Here is a 17,615-nt window from a genome sequence, read left to right as displayed (position 1 = left end):
CCAGCCGCCATGTTTATCCTGGAACATTTCCAAGATGTCTGCCTCGATCTCGCATTTGACCTGGTCACCTATCTTAAAACGTGCTGACGGTTTCTCCGATTTACCTGAGAAAACACCAGAATGTATAAAGACATATCAAAACCAAGTTGCCTTCACGAAAGGGCAGATTAAGAGCGTCATAGTTACAAATTGGGATACTAAAACATTATAAAAAAAAGAGGGCTTCGCGAAAGGGAAGATTTTTAGAGCGTCCTAGTTTACAAAGATACTAAAACATTATCAAAACAAGATCTTTGATTGAGAGCGCCATAGTTTACACACTGGGATCATATTTGGGCACTCAGAGTTTAGAATAAGAAATAAGAATAGGGCTGGATTTGAGAGTACTGGCAAAATACAAATTTGAACAGATCATGTCGATGTATTGGTAAGTTGCCTAACATTTTAGTGAATCGTTATTATTATGTGTGGACAGGTATATTAAAAGATTCTTACGCGAAGAACGGCTTTTTATCTACATGGAAAAACAAAGTTCGGCATTTCGACATAGTCTAGAGCATTAAGGGCGGCATTTTGACCTATATAGAGCACGTACAAGCAGCATTTAGACCAGATATCACAAGTTCGCCAACTATAAATAGCTCTATATAGTCCATCTTCTTTTCACCTTTTAGCTTCAACACAAACAGTGTATGTGTACTTTACAACCAGGTATAACAATAAAGCTCTTACCTAGCACTGGCAGATGGTTTTTGTAATAGACCAGTCCCAGCCCGGGCGTGACGTATTTCAGGTCAACCTGACCTTCATGACCCACACGGTAGGAGCAGGTTTTGGAAAAGAACGACCAGGAAACTCGGGCTTCGCTTCTTCCGCTTTCGTTTTCCCAGTTCCGGATCTCAACCACCTTGCCCTCCTTACCCGCTGAACCTGGAGGTTCATTTTAAATTATAATTAAAATTCTCTTTGAGTTAATGACCAATTATCCACATCATGTGACTTAATAAACAACCAACCATCCAGATCATGTGACCTAGTGAACCTACCGTCTAGACCACGTGACCTAGTGCACCCACCGTCTAGACCACGTGACCTAGTGCACCCACCGTCTAGACCACGTGACCTAGTGCACCCACCGTCTAGACCACGTGACAAAGTGCACCTACCGTCTAGACCACGTGACCTAGTGCACCCACCGTCTAGACCACGTGACAAAGTGCACCCACCGTCTAGACCACGTGACAAAGTGCACCTACCGTCTAGACCACGTAACCTACTGCACCCACCGTCTAGACCACGTGACAAAGTACACCTACCGTCTAGACCACATGACCTAGTGCACCTACCGTCTAGACCACGTGACCTAGTGCACCTATCGTCTAGACCACGTGACCTAGTGCACCTACCGTCCTGATCACCGTAGTTCCAATCCCTGCCGCGTGACACCGTGGCGCCCTTAAAGATACCACGTGACTGAACTCTCTCACGCCCACCCTCAGACCGCGGGGGGACCAGCACCCTGGGGAAGTTGGAATTCAATTGAATTAGATTAAGGCAGTCATTATTTAAGTAACCAGTTGAACAACAAACAGTCGTGCACAACACAAGCTTCAAAAGTTTAACTACTTAAAGTATAAAAAAAATCGTCTTTATAAAGAAAGAAAATGAATATATGTATATAGGCCTATATATATATATATATATATATATATATATATATATATATATATATATATATATATATATATATATATATATATATATATATATATATGTATATATATATATATATATATATATATATATATATATATATATATATAAATTTATTCTATTCATTCATATGGTTATGTGCATGCATGGCTAATACACATTGCCAACTAACATTTTATCATCCGGCCAGTCTATCCTGTAGAACTTGTGATATCTTGTGTGTTTGTCAGTCATATAGCAGACATGACAGAGGTCGTAGTTCTCACACTCTGAGCACTTCCAACGGATGCCGCGTATGGCGTCTGTCTTACACTCGTCACACTTGACTGTCGAGTGCACCACGCCTGTCAAAACACGCGTGGCAGATTGTGTTAATATGACGTCAACAAAAAAAACTCAAGCTCTACATAAATGTATGAATGCGTATATGTTGTATGTAATACCACCAGAAATACAAATCTACAAGATGTTTTTAAAATCTGTTTTCACATTTCACAATATTTTCTTCAGTAATTAATCACTTGTAAATATTTGCATTGTCTTCTAATAATAAAATACTTAAATTTATGGCATCTTAAAATAATCTTGTAGCCTATATTATATCTCCATGGTAGCTGTTTTTCCTGTTGTACTTTGTCCTAAGATATATTGTCTCTGAGACCTTCTGTCGTTGACGTCAATTTTCCTCATATATTTTGCCCTGGGATTCTTTAGTATTTAAGTTATAGTCTCTGAGATATTTTATCGGTGACGTCATTTGTCCTCCTATATTTTGCCCTGAGTTTCTTTAGTCTTTTAGATATATTGTCTGAGATATTTTGTCTGTGATATAATTAGCCCTCATATATTTTGCCCTGGGAGTCTTTAAGATATAGTCTCTGATATATTTTATCGGTGACGTCATTTGTCCTCATATATTTTGCCCTGAGATTCTTTAGTCCTTTTTATATATTGTCTGGGATATTTTGTCTGAGATCATTCTTCATGGAGCTAACAATATATCTTTGAATTGACGTCAAGAAAAAATAAACGCGTTTACTTACCACAAGGGGCGTTATCGTAGACGAGCAGATCAAACATGTTGTCTTTCCCTATCCTGTACACATTGCTGTCCCCGCTGTCCCATACGACAGTCACCGTCTGCTCTGGTGTTGCCTTGACTACGGTACCCACGTGACCAACGCCGCCATCTTGGTTCATCCATTTCCAGTCTGGTCCCCGTACGACTCTGGTACCGACATGCATGTCTTCTGGGCTCCCTGTTACCTGGGTACCAATCACAAGCAGAATCTATCTGTTAGACAATCCGTGTTGATGAAATCATTTTTATATTGAGTTTAAATGTAATCTATCAGCAAAGCCTATTCGACGACAGGCATAAAAAAAAATACAATAGCAATTGTTTAAATGTAAAAAAAAAATTAACCCCCTTTCCCCCTCTCACTCTTATTTAGTGTTCGGTATTTCTTTTGTTATTTCCCTTTGCCCCTGTTTATCAATATTCTTTGATACAAATTTCGTGGAAACTGCATGGGATAACAATATGAATACTCTTTCATCCAATTTTATAAATATACAGACTAACAAACAGAGACACGAACGTAGACAGTTACTGTATACGTACAGGAACATTTAAAGCATGAATACATTTTAGACCCAAATAGACAATGCTTTTATGTTTCTTACAGCAAATAAAAATAATCCAATTTTAAGTTTTGGACGGATAAACTATAAACATACTGTTTAAACATTAGAAAATTCAGCATTTAAAGAAAATAACTTTAAAAAAAAAATAGCAGCTTCAGATATACTTGAAAAGTAAGCATTTAAAGACGAAACATATTTTGTTAATATAACAACAACATTACTATCTCTTTAAAGGCTTCCAGCATTTGATGCATGACAAGCATCCTCTGCAAAGGCCTGCTCAGTAGACTTTCACCTAGTAGACCCAGAGCTAAGGCTGCTGCTAGACCTGATCCGTCTCGTTTCTTCAGTCGACCTTTCATCTTACCTGTGAACAATTATTAGTTGTTAAACTGGAAAGCCACTTAAATATATATATATATATATATATATATATATATATATATATATATATATATATATATATATATATATATACATATATACATATATATATATATATATATATATATAAATATATATATATATATATATATACAGCCTATTACATATTCCGCTAAGTATCGCACAAACTAACCCTCAATATAACCTCGATAGTAAATTTAGCCCCATCATTACCATAAACTAACCTAATATTTCATAAGTTGACTTAAACTATACTAACCTAATGTAGACTAACTTAACCTCAGATAACTGACCTAAACAGACTAACAAACTACAGACTAACACAACCTAAACTACACTCATCAAGTTTTACTTGACGTAAAGTGACCTAAACGTAAGCTAAAAGAAAGCGCTGGCATTTACATTTACACTTTAAATAGATAATGTTTACAATTAACCTACCCAACACAGCTAGATGTTCCTTGTAGTAGTTGCCACCCTTTGATGGCTTGATACATCTGAGGTCTACATCCCCGTCATGTCCGATTCTGTAGTTCTTGATGGACAGCGACGGCCACAGGACAGTGGCCTTGCTGCCGTAGGAGTCTTCACCCCAGTCTCCGATCTCTAACACTAGACCCTCGGTACCGGCACCGCCTGTAGGTCGGTAAATAATTTATTGGGTCACAGAGTTAGATCATAGTCATATCAAGGTTAAAGGTATAGTCACAGTTATATCTAGGTCACAAGTAGAGTTAGGTCATAGTCATATCTAGGTTAAAGGTATAGTCACAGTTATTTCTAGTTGACAAGTAGAGTTAGGTAATAGGTTTGACTAGGTCACAGGTAGAATTAGATCACAAGTATGGATCGGTCATAAGTATGCTAGGTCCCATGTAGAGCCAGGTCCAATGTATAGGTAGATCACAAGTATAGTTATATCGCTAATATACCTAGGTCACAGTTATATCAGTATGGTCACTGGTCATAGAGTCAGGTCACTGTTATAGCTAGGTCTCTAATAGAGTTTGGTCAGAGTAGAATAAGGTCATTGGTAAAATAAGATCACAAGTATTTATACTTGAATATATTACATTCACAGTTAGAGTAAATGCAAGAATCTAAGTAGGTCAAAGGTAGAGTCTAACTAGGTCACATGTAGAGTATAAGTAGGTCACATGTAGAGTATAAGTAGGTCACAGATAGAGTAAATCCACAATATAGAGTAAGGTCATTTGTATATTTTATTCACAGGTAGAATACGGTCGTAATATATATATATGGTTCCATGACAAATGATCTCAGGACAAATGATCTCAGGACAAATGATCTCAGGACAAATGATCTCAAGGACAAATGATCTCACGGACAAAAGATACCAGGACAAAATATATTAGGACAAATGATATCATTGACAAATGATCTCAGACAAAATATCTCAGACAAAATATCTCACAGCAAAATTTTAATTAGTTATACGATAATTTTAGTTGTTTTGAACATTTTTATTGACTGTCATGTGGTTTTGTTTACTTTTTTACACATTATAATAGTGAGTAAAATGAATTTGTCAAACTTAACAAAACATCAAAAGATTTGATAAACGTAATATTTGTAATAGCAGGTCTCCATGTTGTAACATCAAACCGTTGTTTTTATTGCATTATCAACACAAATATAATGCTTACGTTTCTTTGCTGACAATCAAATGGCTATGATCACACCTCTCCAATACTATGTGATCATCTACTATTGTGTGAACTCTTGCTCGACATTAATTCACTAGAAAATAATTTCCTATAACCTTTCTGCGTAAGAGGCCATAGCTGAGTAATCACCACTAATACTGCTTTGTTTGCATACACACTATGGCGGACTTGGCTCCGCGATGACTGCTATCATTTAAATAAGCTTTTGTCACCTGATCACTAAGGTGTGACCGACACATAACTATTGAATAGTTGTATTTTCTATGGAGGGCGGATGTCTTTACTTTAAGGCATGTCTCTGCCATCAAAGCGGGAGGCCACCTCGATACGAAGGAGTGGTTATTGTTATTTCATTCCCTTTGATCTAGTTTCATCAACCTGACTTGGTAGGTTTGTCTCTTATTTGGCAGGCACACCTACGCTATCTATAGAACAATTTCTTTAATCTTCGCATAATGCGGCAAACATTTCTTACAATTATTATATAGGCCTATAAACAATATTAAATAAAGTAAACACAATCATCTGACAGTCAATAAAAAATGTTAAGATCAACTAAAATCATCCTACACACTATTAAAATTTAGCTGTGAGATATTTTGTCTGAGATATTTTGTCTCAGATCATTTGCCCTTGAGATCATTTGTCCTGAGATATTTTGTCTGAGATCATTTGTCCTGTCACCATATATATATATATATATATAGATAACATTTGCAAATATTTAGTTTGAGGATGGTGGGTAAAATATGTCTCTCACTATTGAATGTTATCTATCAACCCCACTTTTCTTCTTGGTCTACCCGTTTCCATAACATCTCCCCCCACCCCAGTGTACTTACTTATCTCCAACCACAACCCCACCCCATGTACTTACTTATCTCCAACCACAACCCCCACCCCATGTACTTACCATCCTGGTCATCCCATCTCCAGTCACACCCCCTGCACACCGTCGCTCCAACAAAAATGCCCATGGCTGCTTTCTTTTCTCGTACGTCCGCACGTTTACCAACTGCAACGCTAAAACAAAAATATTTTTAAATTTTCTTTTGCGCTTACCTTGAGGATTCCATCTCAGCGTATTATACTATTAGAGAATGTTTGTTTGAGCTATCTTTTATTCTATTTCAGACTTGTTATTTTCAGAAAGTTTAAAACATTACACCAGGTAGATTCTGTATTAACCAACCTCTCGGTCGATGGGGCGTACAATCTCAGGAATGTATGCGTGACGTCATGCTTGTCGTCCATGTAGCACGTGGTACATAGGTCAAAGTTGGAGCAGACCCCACACTTCCAGCGGACGCCCTCGATCTCTCTCTTCTGGCATCCGTCACAGCTAATATTTTCATGCTTAACACCTATTCATAAAAAAAGTTTGTATTGGTACTTTGTCTATAAAAAACATGTAGTCGTCGTGTTAGGCCTGGTCAGTCGACTTACGCGTTCGAAACATCAGGCCGATAAAGCCTTTGACCCCTCCCTAGACTCGGCGATCGCCCCAGCCAAATGATTATGCCCCTGGTATTATAGCTTAAGATTTAGGGTTGGAAAGTTAATATATTAGTACACCACAGCGGAAAAAGGACGGGCGAAAGAAACAAAAGAGAAGATGAAAGGAGAAAGAGTTGAATTAAAGAGATGTAACATTCTTACAGGCAGAGTTTGCAGGTAGATGTTAGGTTCTTCTGTCTAAGGGTAGTCGATAACAACACAACGTATAGTGTACGATACGACAGACTTAATAACACTAATGAATGATTATACTAAATAATTCTAAGACGTTAAATATATATATATATATATATATATATATATATATATATATATATATATATATATATATATAAAATACAATAATATAATAAACGAGCTGACCCACGATACGCCACTATTTAGTTGTTTTATTTTCTACTTTTCAGTACTTCATAGTGAGTGAATTCGACAATACCCTCCCTTCCACCCCCCCCCCCCCCCCCCTCGCGAAAGCAGCCGTTAGTGACGAAAGTTTACGGACGACAATGAAAAGATCAAGCAGAACATTTTATTACCTCCCCTTAGTTTCAATTGTTTAAAAGCTATATTAATATTATCTGCCCCTAATACTGCACACAACACACCCACACACGGTCAATGGAAGCTATATGTAAAGGACGTAACACTATAGACATGACGAAATGACGCTCAACTATTGATGCCTCATACAACAATATGCTTTGAGAGATGATGATGATTATCAATGTTGTTATTCTTGTTTTGTTTTACACTTAACGGTAGAGAGATCTTAATCTAACATCATTAATTGTAAAAAAAATGAAATCATTTATGCAGTGTACCACGTGACATCATTAGATAAGACTGGCACACACACACGTCAACACAGCGACACACTTTTGTCACACAGTGTTGTTGAAGTAGCTTTTTGTTGAAGTAGGGTATTAGTATTTCCGATGGCTGTGTTATTATATGCTATTCCACATATGTCAGACTGTCATTATGATTACATTTTCATTAATAGGTTAGCAGTCCTTGTCTGGGTGCATTATGGTCACGTGTTCATTAACTCCCTTCAATTAACCTCTGGTGAATTCACGCGTCATTACCAATCAGATTAATTACTCCGCGGTGACAATTACACCCAACTCCACCTCACAAAAAATGAATTTGACATTTCCTATATGTCACTTATCAATTATGTTTATGATCTAGATCAGGGGTCTTCAACTTACGGCCCGTGGGCCGGATGCGGCCCGCGATGTCCTCTCATCCGGCCCCCGGAGATTTTTATTTCCACAGAAAAAAACTTTTGTTGTTGATGGCTGAGGAACTTTGCCCAGAAAAATCAAATACATGCCTGAAAGAACCTGGCCCCCGAATTGAGATTTGATAGTTAATGCGGCCCTCGGACTGAAAAGTTTGGACACCCATGACTAGATAAAGATGGGGATAGATATATGACATGGATAATTTAGGAAAAGGGTTAAGTTAAGGGTTAAGGGATAGTGATAGGATTAGGGATAGGTTAAAGGATCGGGACAGGATATGAGGGATTATGATAGGAAGCTCAATAGGAAGATGTAAATAGATATGGATACGGATTAAAATTAGGATTGGGATAGGATTAGAGAGCATGCCGTGACTTTGACATGGATAGGGATAATTTTTATTGTATAACGGGTTGGTTTTTTTTACAGGGTGCTTGTTGTCAGAAATTGAATTACTTTAAGTGAAGGGTAAGGACAAAGGGCGATGGTAAAAGAGAGATAGGGTTTTTAATTGACACAGGGGGGGGGGAGCATAATATCGTTGTCCCCAGGATTAATTAATCTGCAGTCATTATTTTAATCTGTTACTTAACATATTATCAGATTTACGATACAACGTTTTGATTCTTTCTTAATATATATATATATATATATATATATATATATATATATATATATATATATATATATATATATATATATATATATATCAGTGGCGTAGAGAGGGGGAACGGGGGGTGCGGACCGCACCGGGTGACACCATTTAGGGGGGTGACACCAAAGCAAAAAATAGCAAAATATATAGAGAAAATGATAATTCCACTTAGTTCAGTGATTAATTCGAGTGTTAGATAGTCTTTTTAGAGGTGCAACTCGAAAATTGAAAGTTTGTCACCGGGAAGGGTCGCTACGCTTCTGGGGAGTGAAACCATTAAGTGCCGCACCCGACCTCGCTACGCCACTGATATATATATATATATATATATATTATATATTATATATATATATATATATATATATATATATATATATATATATATATATATATATATATATATATATATATATATATATATACAGTCGTGTTAACTGCGGGCAATTTAAAACAATTCTGTTTTTGAAACTATTTCGGTACACGTCATGTAGCATACCTTTCGTAAACCATTCCAGTGTTGGTTGTTGTTTTTTTTTTTACCAGTGTGTCATGTGCCATCTGTTGAATGCTGAGGTCAGACCAAATTTCCAGGGAAATCACACAGCAACGATGCATGTGACCAAGTCGCATTGTGTAGGTGACCCACTTACAGTTCGAGGGTAACACGGGCGAAATGGGCGGTTTACACGATGCATTATTATCAGCTAGATCCTTGAACGTTCGCATTCCTCTTCCCTCTAAAGTTGGGCAAGTTTGGGCAAGTTTGTAGTCCATATGACTGAATTATCTTACACACCTAGTGGGGGAATTTAGTCGATAGCTATTAAAAGGAAGTGGGATGAATTAGTGTTATGTCAATGCATTAGCTTAGTGCTAGGTTAAGGCATTTTGCGTTAGTGTTAGGTTAATTAAGCAGCTGGGCTATTATTAGGTAAATTAAGCTATTGAGCTCATCATAGGTTAATTAAGCAATGGAGCTCATCATAGGTTAATTAAGCAATGGAGCTCATCATAGGTTAATCAAGCAATGGAGCTCATCATAGGTTAATTACGCTATTGGGCTATACTTAGGTTAATTAAGCTACTGAGCTATTCTTAGGTTAGCTATGTATGCCTTTGAGCTAGTCTAGGTCTGCCAGTCTGGTAAACATTTTAAAGTAATTTTAGGCTTGGAATTCGCGTAAATTTTATTTATTTATTTTATTACAATCTGACAAATATATGTTTATACGAATAACTCATCACTTAGTTTAATGGAGGATAATCCAATTCTAAAGCTTGCTACAAACGACGTGGCTTATATATATATATATTTTTTTTTTTTTTTTTTTTTTTTTTCTACCCAAATAGGCTAATGTAGATTCCTCTGATTAAGTGACTGACCTGTGTAGAAGCAACTGTATCAGATAGAATGAGATCACTTACCACAGATACCGTTGTCTAGAACCAGCAGATCAAAGCACCCCTCATGCCCCGCCCTGTAGGTTTTCCTGATCCCCGAGTCCCACAACACGACCACACAGTCGTCTGGGACAGAGGTCGAGTCTTCTCCCAACTCGACCACAGTGCCGACATGACCCTCTCCGCCATCTTGCTCGCCATATTTCCAGTCGGGTCCACGGACAACCCGTAGACCAACCTCCATTTTCACGTGAATCAATCAATGAAACCTCTCTGTATAGAAAGCCATGAACATGTTCATAGAAACATAATAAATAAATGTATCCATATAATCCAAAAGTGCACTTACATATGTATACTGCACACATGTATTTACATCAAGCATAAAACTTACATAGAAGACTCAAAAATAGATAGCGTAAACAACATATTAATACACGTCATATAATACAAATAACGGTCTATCTATACATTTTCAAAATATCGCCATGTAACCCCCCCCCCCCTCCCTCACAGAAACACTACTAGCAGACCAGCAACGCAGACTTGTCATATCGTCTGCAGTTGATGAAATAAACTTGAATTAAAATCTGATAAAACATGCAAAACACCCTCGCACTCTCGATATCAATATTAAAGCTTAAACTACAAATACAAATTGATACTTAATATTTGTGTTAAAAAAATATTACCAGTAGACTTCGTGTTAAATCATTAATTGATTTCTTTTTAATAAATAGTCCGCTATTGATTTTTTTTAAACTTACCTTTAGTAGATATGAACAAATGCAATATCCCTTTTAGAACGATGAGTCTGGATCGCTTTTAGTAAACACGTAGATTCTAGGCCTACATTGCAATCAAATAGCTCTGTATTTCCAATTTTAGTTATTTTCTGGATAAAGATAAAATTAGCTTCGGGATTTACCGCTATTACATTCTGAAAAATCCGTTTAACTGAACACTCAATAGACATCCCAAATGTTAAAAATAAACCAAATTCTAATAAACCCAAATTGAAGCCAAAACACTGCCCCAACGATTTCGCTTACCTTACCCTGAAGTAAATGAAATTTAAATAATTGTAATTTTAGATCAAGTGCCAGAGGCGTAGCGAGGGGGGGGGGGCGGAGGGGACATATGTCCCCGGGCGCCAACCTTAGGGGGGGCGCCAAATTGAAAGTTTGAGGGGGGTATAAATGAAAAGTTCGAGGGGGGGGGGGAGTGCAAATCGAAAGTTTGCCCCCGGGCGCCGGGTAGGGTCGCTACGCCTCTGCCAAGTGCACCTTATTTTGGCTGATCTAATGCGATAAAAATCTTGTTTATTACAGCTCTGTTAAAAATGAATAAGGTTTGCTAAATTGTTAGCCGAAAAAAATTGTAATTGCTAGTTTAAAAATATAACCTTAGCCAATGTTGCAGGGTTAAACAACAATCTTTTCCCGTCGTAATAAGAAACTTTTACGCCGCCGTTCTCATCTATACCACGCACCGATCCTACTTTGCCTCTGTACTGAAGAAACATACAGAAACATGTTGTTGCCTTACATGAAAACTGTTTCGTCTACACAACCATATCACACGGGACTGGATTCCACTGAGGCGTTGAAATATTTAAATATAATCAAGTTTTTACTCATTACAAATCTCCTTGGTTAAAGAATTTTATCTGAAAATATTACTTTAGCACATGCGGTCTCTGCCTGATGCTCAGGTAAAGGCAAATTGAAAACAGAGATACATATGTTAATAGGGGTCATCCATAAATGACGTCACGCTTTTTTTGACGATTTTTACCTCCCCCCCCTCCCCTCCGTCACACTTCGTCACAAAAAGCCAGACCACCCCCCCTAAAATGACGTCACACCTCAACCCACAACCCCCCTCAAAATTGCAGTTGAATTTTTTTTAAACCTTGATATTTTTCCAAAATCTTGTCTAAACTATTAAAATTTATTAAAACAGTTATCTAAAACGCGAAATAACGTCTAAAATTCGTTTTCTAACATTGCTTTTTTATAATGCAAAAATGTGACGTCGCAACATCTGACCCCCCCCCCCCTCCCCCTCATCACACATCATCACAAAATTACGGACCCCCCCTCCCCCCTACGAGTGTGACGTCATTTATGGATGACCCCATAATTCAAACGTGCAGCGGCGTAGCGAGGTCGGGTGTCACCCGGTGCGGCACTTAATGGTGTCACCCTCTCAGAGGCTTAGCGACCCTTCCCGGCGCCAGTGGACTAACTTTCAATTTGGCGCAATCTCTGGATCAACCTTTCAATTTTCGATTTGCACCACCCCCTCAAACAATCGATTTGCACTTCCCCTTCAAACTTTCCATTATCACCCCCATCCCCACCACCCTTGTTGGGATTTGTCAAATTCGCTCTTAAAAGACAATTTAACACACGAATTAATCACTTAATTAAGTGGGATTATCGTTTTTCTCAATATATTTTGCTATTTTTTGCCTTGGTATCACCCCTTAATTGGTGTCACCCGATGAGGTCCGCACCCCCGCCCCCCCCCCCCTCGCTACGCTACTGCAAACGTGCTTTATATTAATACTAGCTGCATCCCGTGCTCCGCCACGGTAAATCTTTTTAAAATATACCAACTTTGGAACAGAACAAAACAAACAAAAACACAAACACAAACAAAACACAACCACAACACAACCACATTACAACCACAACACAATCACAACACAACCACAACACAACCACAACCACAACACAACCACAAAACAACCACAACACAACCACAACCACAACACAACCACAACCACAACACACGGTAAATCTTTTTTAAATATACCAAGTTGGGAACAGAACAAAACTAAATACAACACAAACGAACGCAAAGAAAAAACAAAAACGAAAAAACAAACACAACACTCAACATAAACTCAATTTAAATGTAATCATAAAGGCATATTGCTCACAGTCTATCCCAGGTGTCTCCAAACTACGGCCCGCGGGCCGGATCCGGCCCTCGAGGTCCTCTCATCCGGCCCGCGGCGATCTTTTTGTCCACGGAAAAAACGTTTGTTGGTGATGGCTGAGGAACTTTGCCCAGAAAAATCAAAGACATGTTTAGAATTAACTGGCCCCCGAACTGAAATTTGATAGTTAATGCGGCCCTCGGACTGAAAAGTTTGGAGACCCCTGGTCTATCCCGTAGCGCCAAATCGCGCCCTTTCCGAGCGCCGGCGAAAAATTTCGATTTACACCCTCCCACCTCCCTCAAACTTTCGATTTCCACCCTCCCCCCCCCCTCTTGCTACGCCTCTGTTATAAAACCCCTAGCTTTTCCGCAAATAAATTAAAGGCAGTATTTAGAATATCCGTGTTTTACCGACCATATTGCACTTTATAAATTCATGCATTTTTTTCAGTACTTTTAAAAATTTACAATAAAGTTTCATGACTAAAACCATTGCGCACCTAATGAACGTGATAATTAATATAATAATGGAGAATAGTTTATTAAAAATTATAATTAGTAAACAGTACATTCAGTGAATAAAATAAATAAAAGATAGCCTTTTATCAATCCATGCTAATTATAATATTCCAACAATAATGTACTCTTACACGTTTGCACAATTTGCATTCACATTTTGCTAATTATATTATTCCAACAATTATTCCGTCTTGCAGATTTTGCATTCACATTTTTAGCGTGAGTTCAATTTATTTTTAAATTACCTCCCTTGGCAAAATTACTAAACCGTTTAATTAGATTTTTCTACCGTACTGTTATTACCTTATTAAAATGCTTCCACTTTTTCAAGACATAAAAAAGAAAATGATATTTGACATTGATCATTTTAATACGTTTTAGCAATGTGCGGGTATTTAATATTTTCTTGACGTTATGCAAATAAATAAAAACGGTGGCAATTATAAAATAGCTCTATGCCGTTATAAAAACAAACCCTACTCTGTCACTTATAATAAGACACTGCGGTGCACTGAAAGCACAGCATGGTGCGTTGTTTACTTTTATAGTCCCAAAATCTATAGCGATGACGGACAGACACAGCCCGCTTATATTATAGATTAAATTTTAATACGTTTCCTATTCAAATATGAAGAGGTTGCGGTTATAAACAAAATTGTCGGCAATTAAATTGTTTTTTAAGGTAGACAATGGTACATTCTAATAGATTTAAAAATGCGTATAAATAAATCTTAAAAATGGTACTTCAGTAGAGCCAGATTTAAAATTCTGATGAGCACATAAGATAACATTACCTAATATACCAGCGTTTTTAAGCAATTATCAACTAAATTGTTTTGTAAATAGAGACTAAAAACAATAACATAATATACATTTCTGTAGCTCAACACTGTGCTCATTTTAAGAATGTGTATGTTTGCTTCCATCAAAGTCAGAAATGTTTGCTATTGTTGAATCGGCAAGTGGTAGTAACGATCGACAAATGTCTCACTTCGACAATCGGTAAATGTCTCACTTCGACAATCGGTAAATGTCTCACTTCGACAATCGGTAAATGTCTCACTTCGACAATCGGTAAATGTCTCACACATTACTTTATCACCAACAGCAAACGTCGACGAAGCTTCAAGCTTACCTTGGTAAAAAACTAGACGTTAGCTTCACGTATACCAAACAATTCATTAAACCTTTGTAAATAACCATATAATATGTATTTTTCAAAATGATACACACCCAAACGTTATATATAACATTTAGATTTTTTCTCTTTAAATTAGGATATGTTTCACTTACCTTGAATTAGCCTACATCAACAAATATCGAAATATATTTTTCTACCTTATTGTTCTTCTTCTTCTTCGTTCTTAATTATTAGTGTTGAAGGGGATCGAGATTTATCTGCCAGTGGGTTTGAGCTCGAGACTTTGTTCGAATTTATCAACTATGAGCTTTTTGCCGACTCGACCACGCCTCCAACAAAATTAAGCGTTACGTGTCAACTGGTTATGCGCCATTGAGGCCATTGACTCCGATTTAAGCCTGCTTTTCTTTTTGGATTTGGTTCCATAGCCTTTGTCCAACCAAGAACAAACTACAAGGCAGCAGTTGTTTAATTTTGGAGTTGTCTCTCCTAGAAGAGTGGCTGTCCCCAGCTAACGAGCCTCATCTGCCCGAGTACCTTATTGTTAATAACGTCACCGTTTAATCTACGATCCGGATAGTTTATGTATGTGAGTGCAAAGTGTCTTTTAAAGCAACAGTTCACAATTTAAGTCTTTTATATCAAAATCCCCCCCCCCCCCCCCCCTTAACTCATTACTGAAGATAAAATATCCAGATTGTGCCCTTATATGAATTTCCGATGTCATAGATTTACGTCAAGATTTCCAAACCAGAGACTGGTTCTCATCTCATTTTCAGTAGAACTTGGTCTATATGTGTGTATTTCAGCTACGCTTATTGAAGTGAAGATTTTATTATGCGATATTAAGTTACATTCAGTGCCTATTTATTCCTACAATATGTTGCAATAAATTTTTTCTAGGCGCACACATCATGATATTGTTTTTAATTGATCGATACAGACTAGGAAGTGGAATCTCTCCATAAGACCCCACAAGAACGTTTACCTGTAAAAGACGTTAAAGGGCTGGATCGATAACCAAACATTATCTACGCCTCTATTCAGGTGAACCGTTCCGACGAAATTGTTCGTGGTGGTGGGGCAGTTTCATGTCACCCTATTCCTGCTGGGGTTACCCTATTCCTGCTGGGGTCACCCTATTCCTGCTGGGGTCACTCTATTCCTGCTGTGGTCACCCTATTCCTGATAGGGTCACCCTATTCCTGCTGGGGTCAGCCTATTCCTTCTGGGATCACCCTATTCCTGCTGGGGTCACAATATTCCTCTATTCCTGCTGGGGTCACTCTATTCCTGCTGTGGTCACCCTATTCCTGATAGGGTCACCCTATTCCTGCTGTGGTCACCCTATTCCTGCTGGGGTCACCCTATTAATGCTTGGGTCACTTTATTCATGCTGATGTCAAGCTATCCCTAATTGGGGCAGCGTAGTCCTGTTGATGTCTTCATGTGATGGTAACTGTACATAGCTGGAGCAATGTATTACATTAGCCAGTTAAACTAGATTTTCTAAGTATAATAAGAAATGTATCGGTCGACCTTCCATCAAACGATGTCGTATTGTGGATCAGCAAACCATGCACTTATTTTGAAACAAACATTTACTTGTGTTTATAATTTAATTATTATTTTTTAAATCTGTTTATTTTATTTTAGGTCATTTAATCGCCTGCTATTATATTTCTAAGATACCTGTTTAAGTGGTTGGAAAGTACCTGAGATGGTTTCGATCCTACCACCTTGACCAATTATAAAGGAAGTGACTTGAGAGTATTGATACATCATTCTTTATCTACATTTGTCTATCATGTCAAACAAGACAAACGTCAATTCGAAAGTTAAAATTGAATCAAAATCACACCCATAAATATATAAACAAAACAAAAAGTCAGTTTTCTCTTTTTTATTAAAAACATAATTTCGTGGTTTGTTTAAATTACTCCAAAAAGAACGAAATATCATAACAACATATTTTGAATTAACTTAATTGTTTTTCCATTAATGTAAATCATTTCCAAATTTTTTAAACAACGAGAAAACAACGAACAATTAGGTTGAACGTGTAACAAAGCTATCAAACAATATTTTATAAATAGGAAAACATAAGAAAACATGTATTTAAAATTTAAAATGCGGCTTTACACATACACACACAAACCTGTATATATATATATATGTATATGTATATATATATATATATATATATATATATATATATATATATATATATATATATATATATATAATTTTCTTCTGGGAGACGCTAGAAAACAAGCTGTAAGCGCGCTCCCTACCACCCCCACCCCTACATGGTCTGGTGAGCTGTGGTTCACGCTGTTTACAAGCAGGGCCGGGTTTAGTGACGACTATTAGGGGCAGATAATTTAGTTTGAAACGATTTTAAACGTAAGGGGGAGGGTGGGGGGGGGGGTAAATAAGTGGAGTTTACTTTAACGGAAGGGGGGGGGGGAGGAGGGGGAGGGGATTATCGTCCTTAACAAGCTACTTATAGTGTTTAAAAGAAACATTTTCAGTGGCAGCGTTGGTACTGTCGAATTCACAAATTATGAATTACTGAAAGGTAGAAAAAAAAAACAACTAAATATAGGCGTATGATATGCCGCGGGTCGGCTCGTTGTTAATATTTGTACAAAGCATGAATCCAATTACATAGTCATATGTACATCAATGAAACAAAAGATTTAGTAGAGACGAAACCGCATAAT

The 17,615-nt window shown here is 37.4% G+C and overlaps 1 protein-coding gene across 1 annotated transcript; it reads right to left on the bottom strand.

Moving 5' to 3' along the window:
* Window positions 1-279: 279 nt before the first annotated feature.
* Window positions 280-11,133, bottom strand: LOC131953789 (uncharacterized). Its single transcript, XM_059317159.1, has 11 exons — window positions 11,045-11,133; window positions 10,302-10,550; window positions 6,646-6,817; window positions 6,367-6,476; window positions 4,207-4,401; window positions 3,582-3,727; window positions 2,757-2,979; window positions 1,886-2,057; window positions 1,407-1,519; window positions 733-930; window positions 280-386 (listed from the first exon to the last, which is right to left on the bottom strand). The coding sequence occupies exons 2-11, from the start codon at window positions 10,519-10,521 to the stop codon at window positions 280-282; spliced, it is 1,656 nt and encodes a 551-aa protein (XP_059173142.1). The 5' UTR covers window positions 10,522-10,550; window positions 11,045-11,133.
* Between the last annotated feature and the right edge of the window lie 6,482 nt (window positions 11,134-17,615).

Source organism: Physella acuta, unplaced genomic scaffold (assembly GCF_028476545.2).
Source record: "Physella acuta isolate Inbredline_101_S28 unplaced genomic scaffold, ASM2847654v3 ptg000952l, whole genome shotgun sequence".
In the NCBI taxonomy this organism is placed as follows: domain Eukaryota; kingdom Metazoa; phylum Mollusca; class Gastropoda; family Physidae; genus Physella; species Physella acuta.
Note: the sequence above shows the minus strand (reverse complement) of the source record. Positions and strands in the feature narration are given on the sequence as shown.

Coding starts and splice junctions, on each gene's coding strand:
- LOC131953789 (XM_059317159.1), bottom strand. CDS start 10,521: ATGGAGGTTGGTCTACGGGTTGTCCGTGGACCCGACTGGAAATATGGC. Junction 3,728..4,206: donor GGAACATCTAGCTGTGTTGG/GTAGGTTAATTG, acceptor AATTGTTCACAG/GTAAGATGAAAGGTCGACTG. Junction 1,520..1,885: donor GACTGGCCGGATGATAAAAT/GTTAGTTGGCAA, acceptor CAACTTCCCCAG/GGTGCTGGTCCCCCCGCGGT.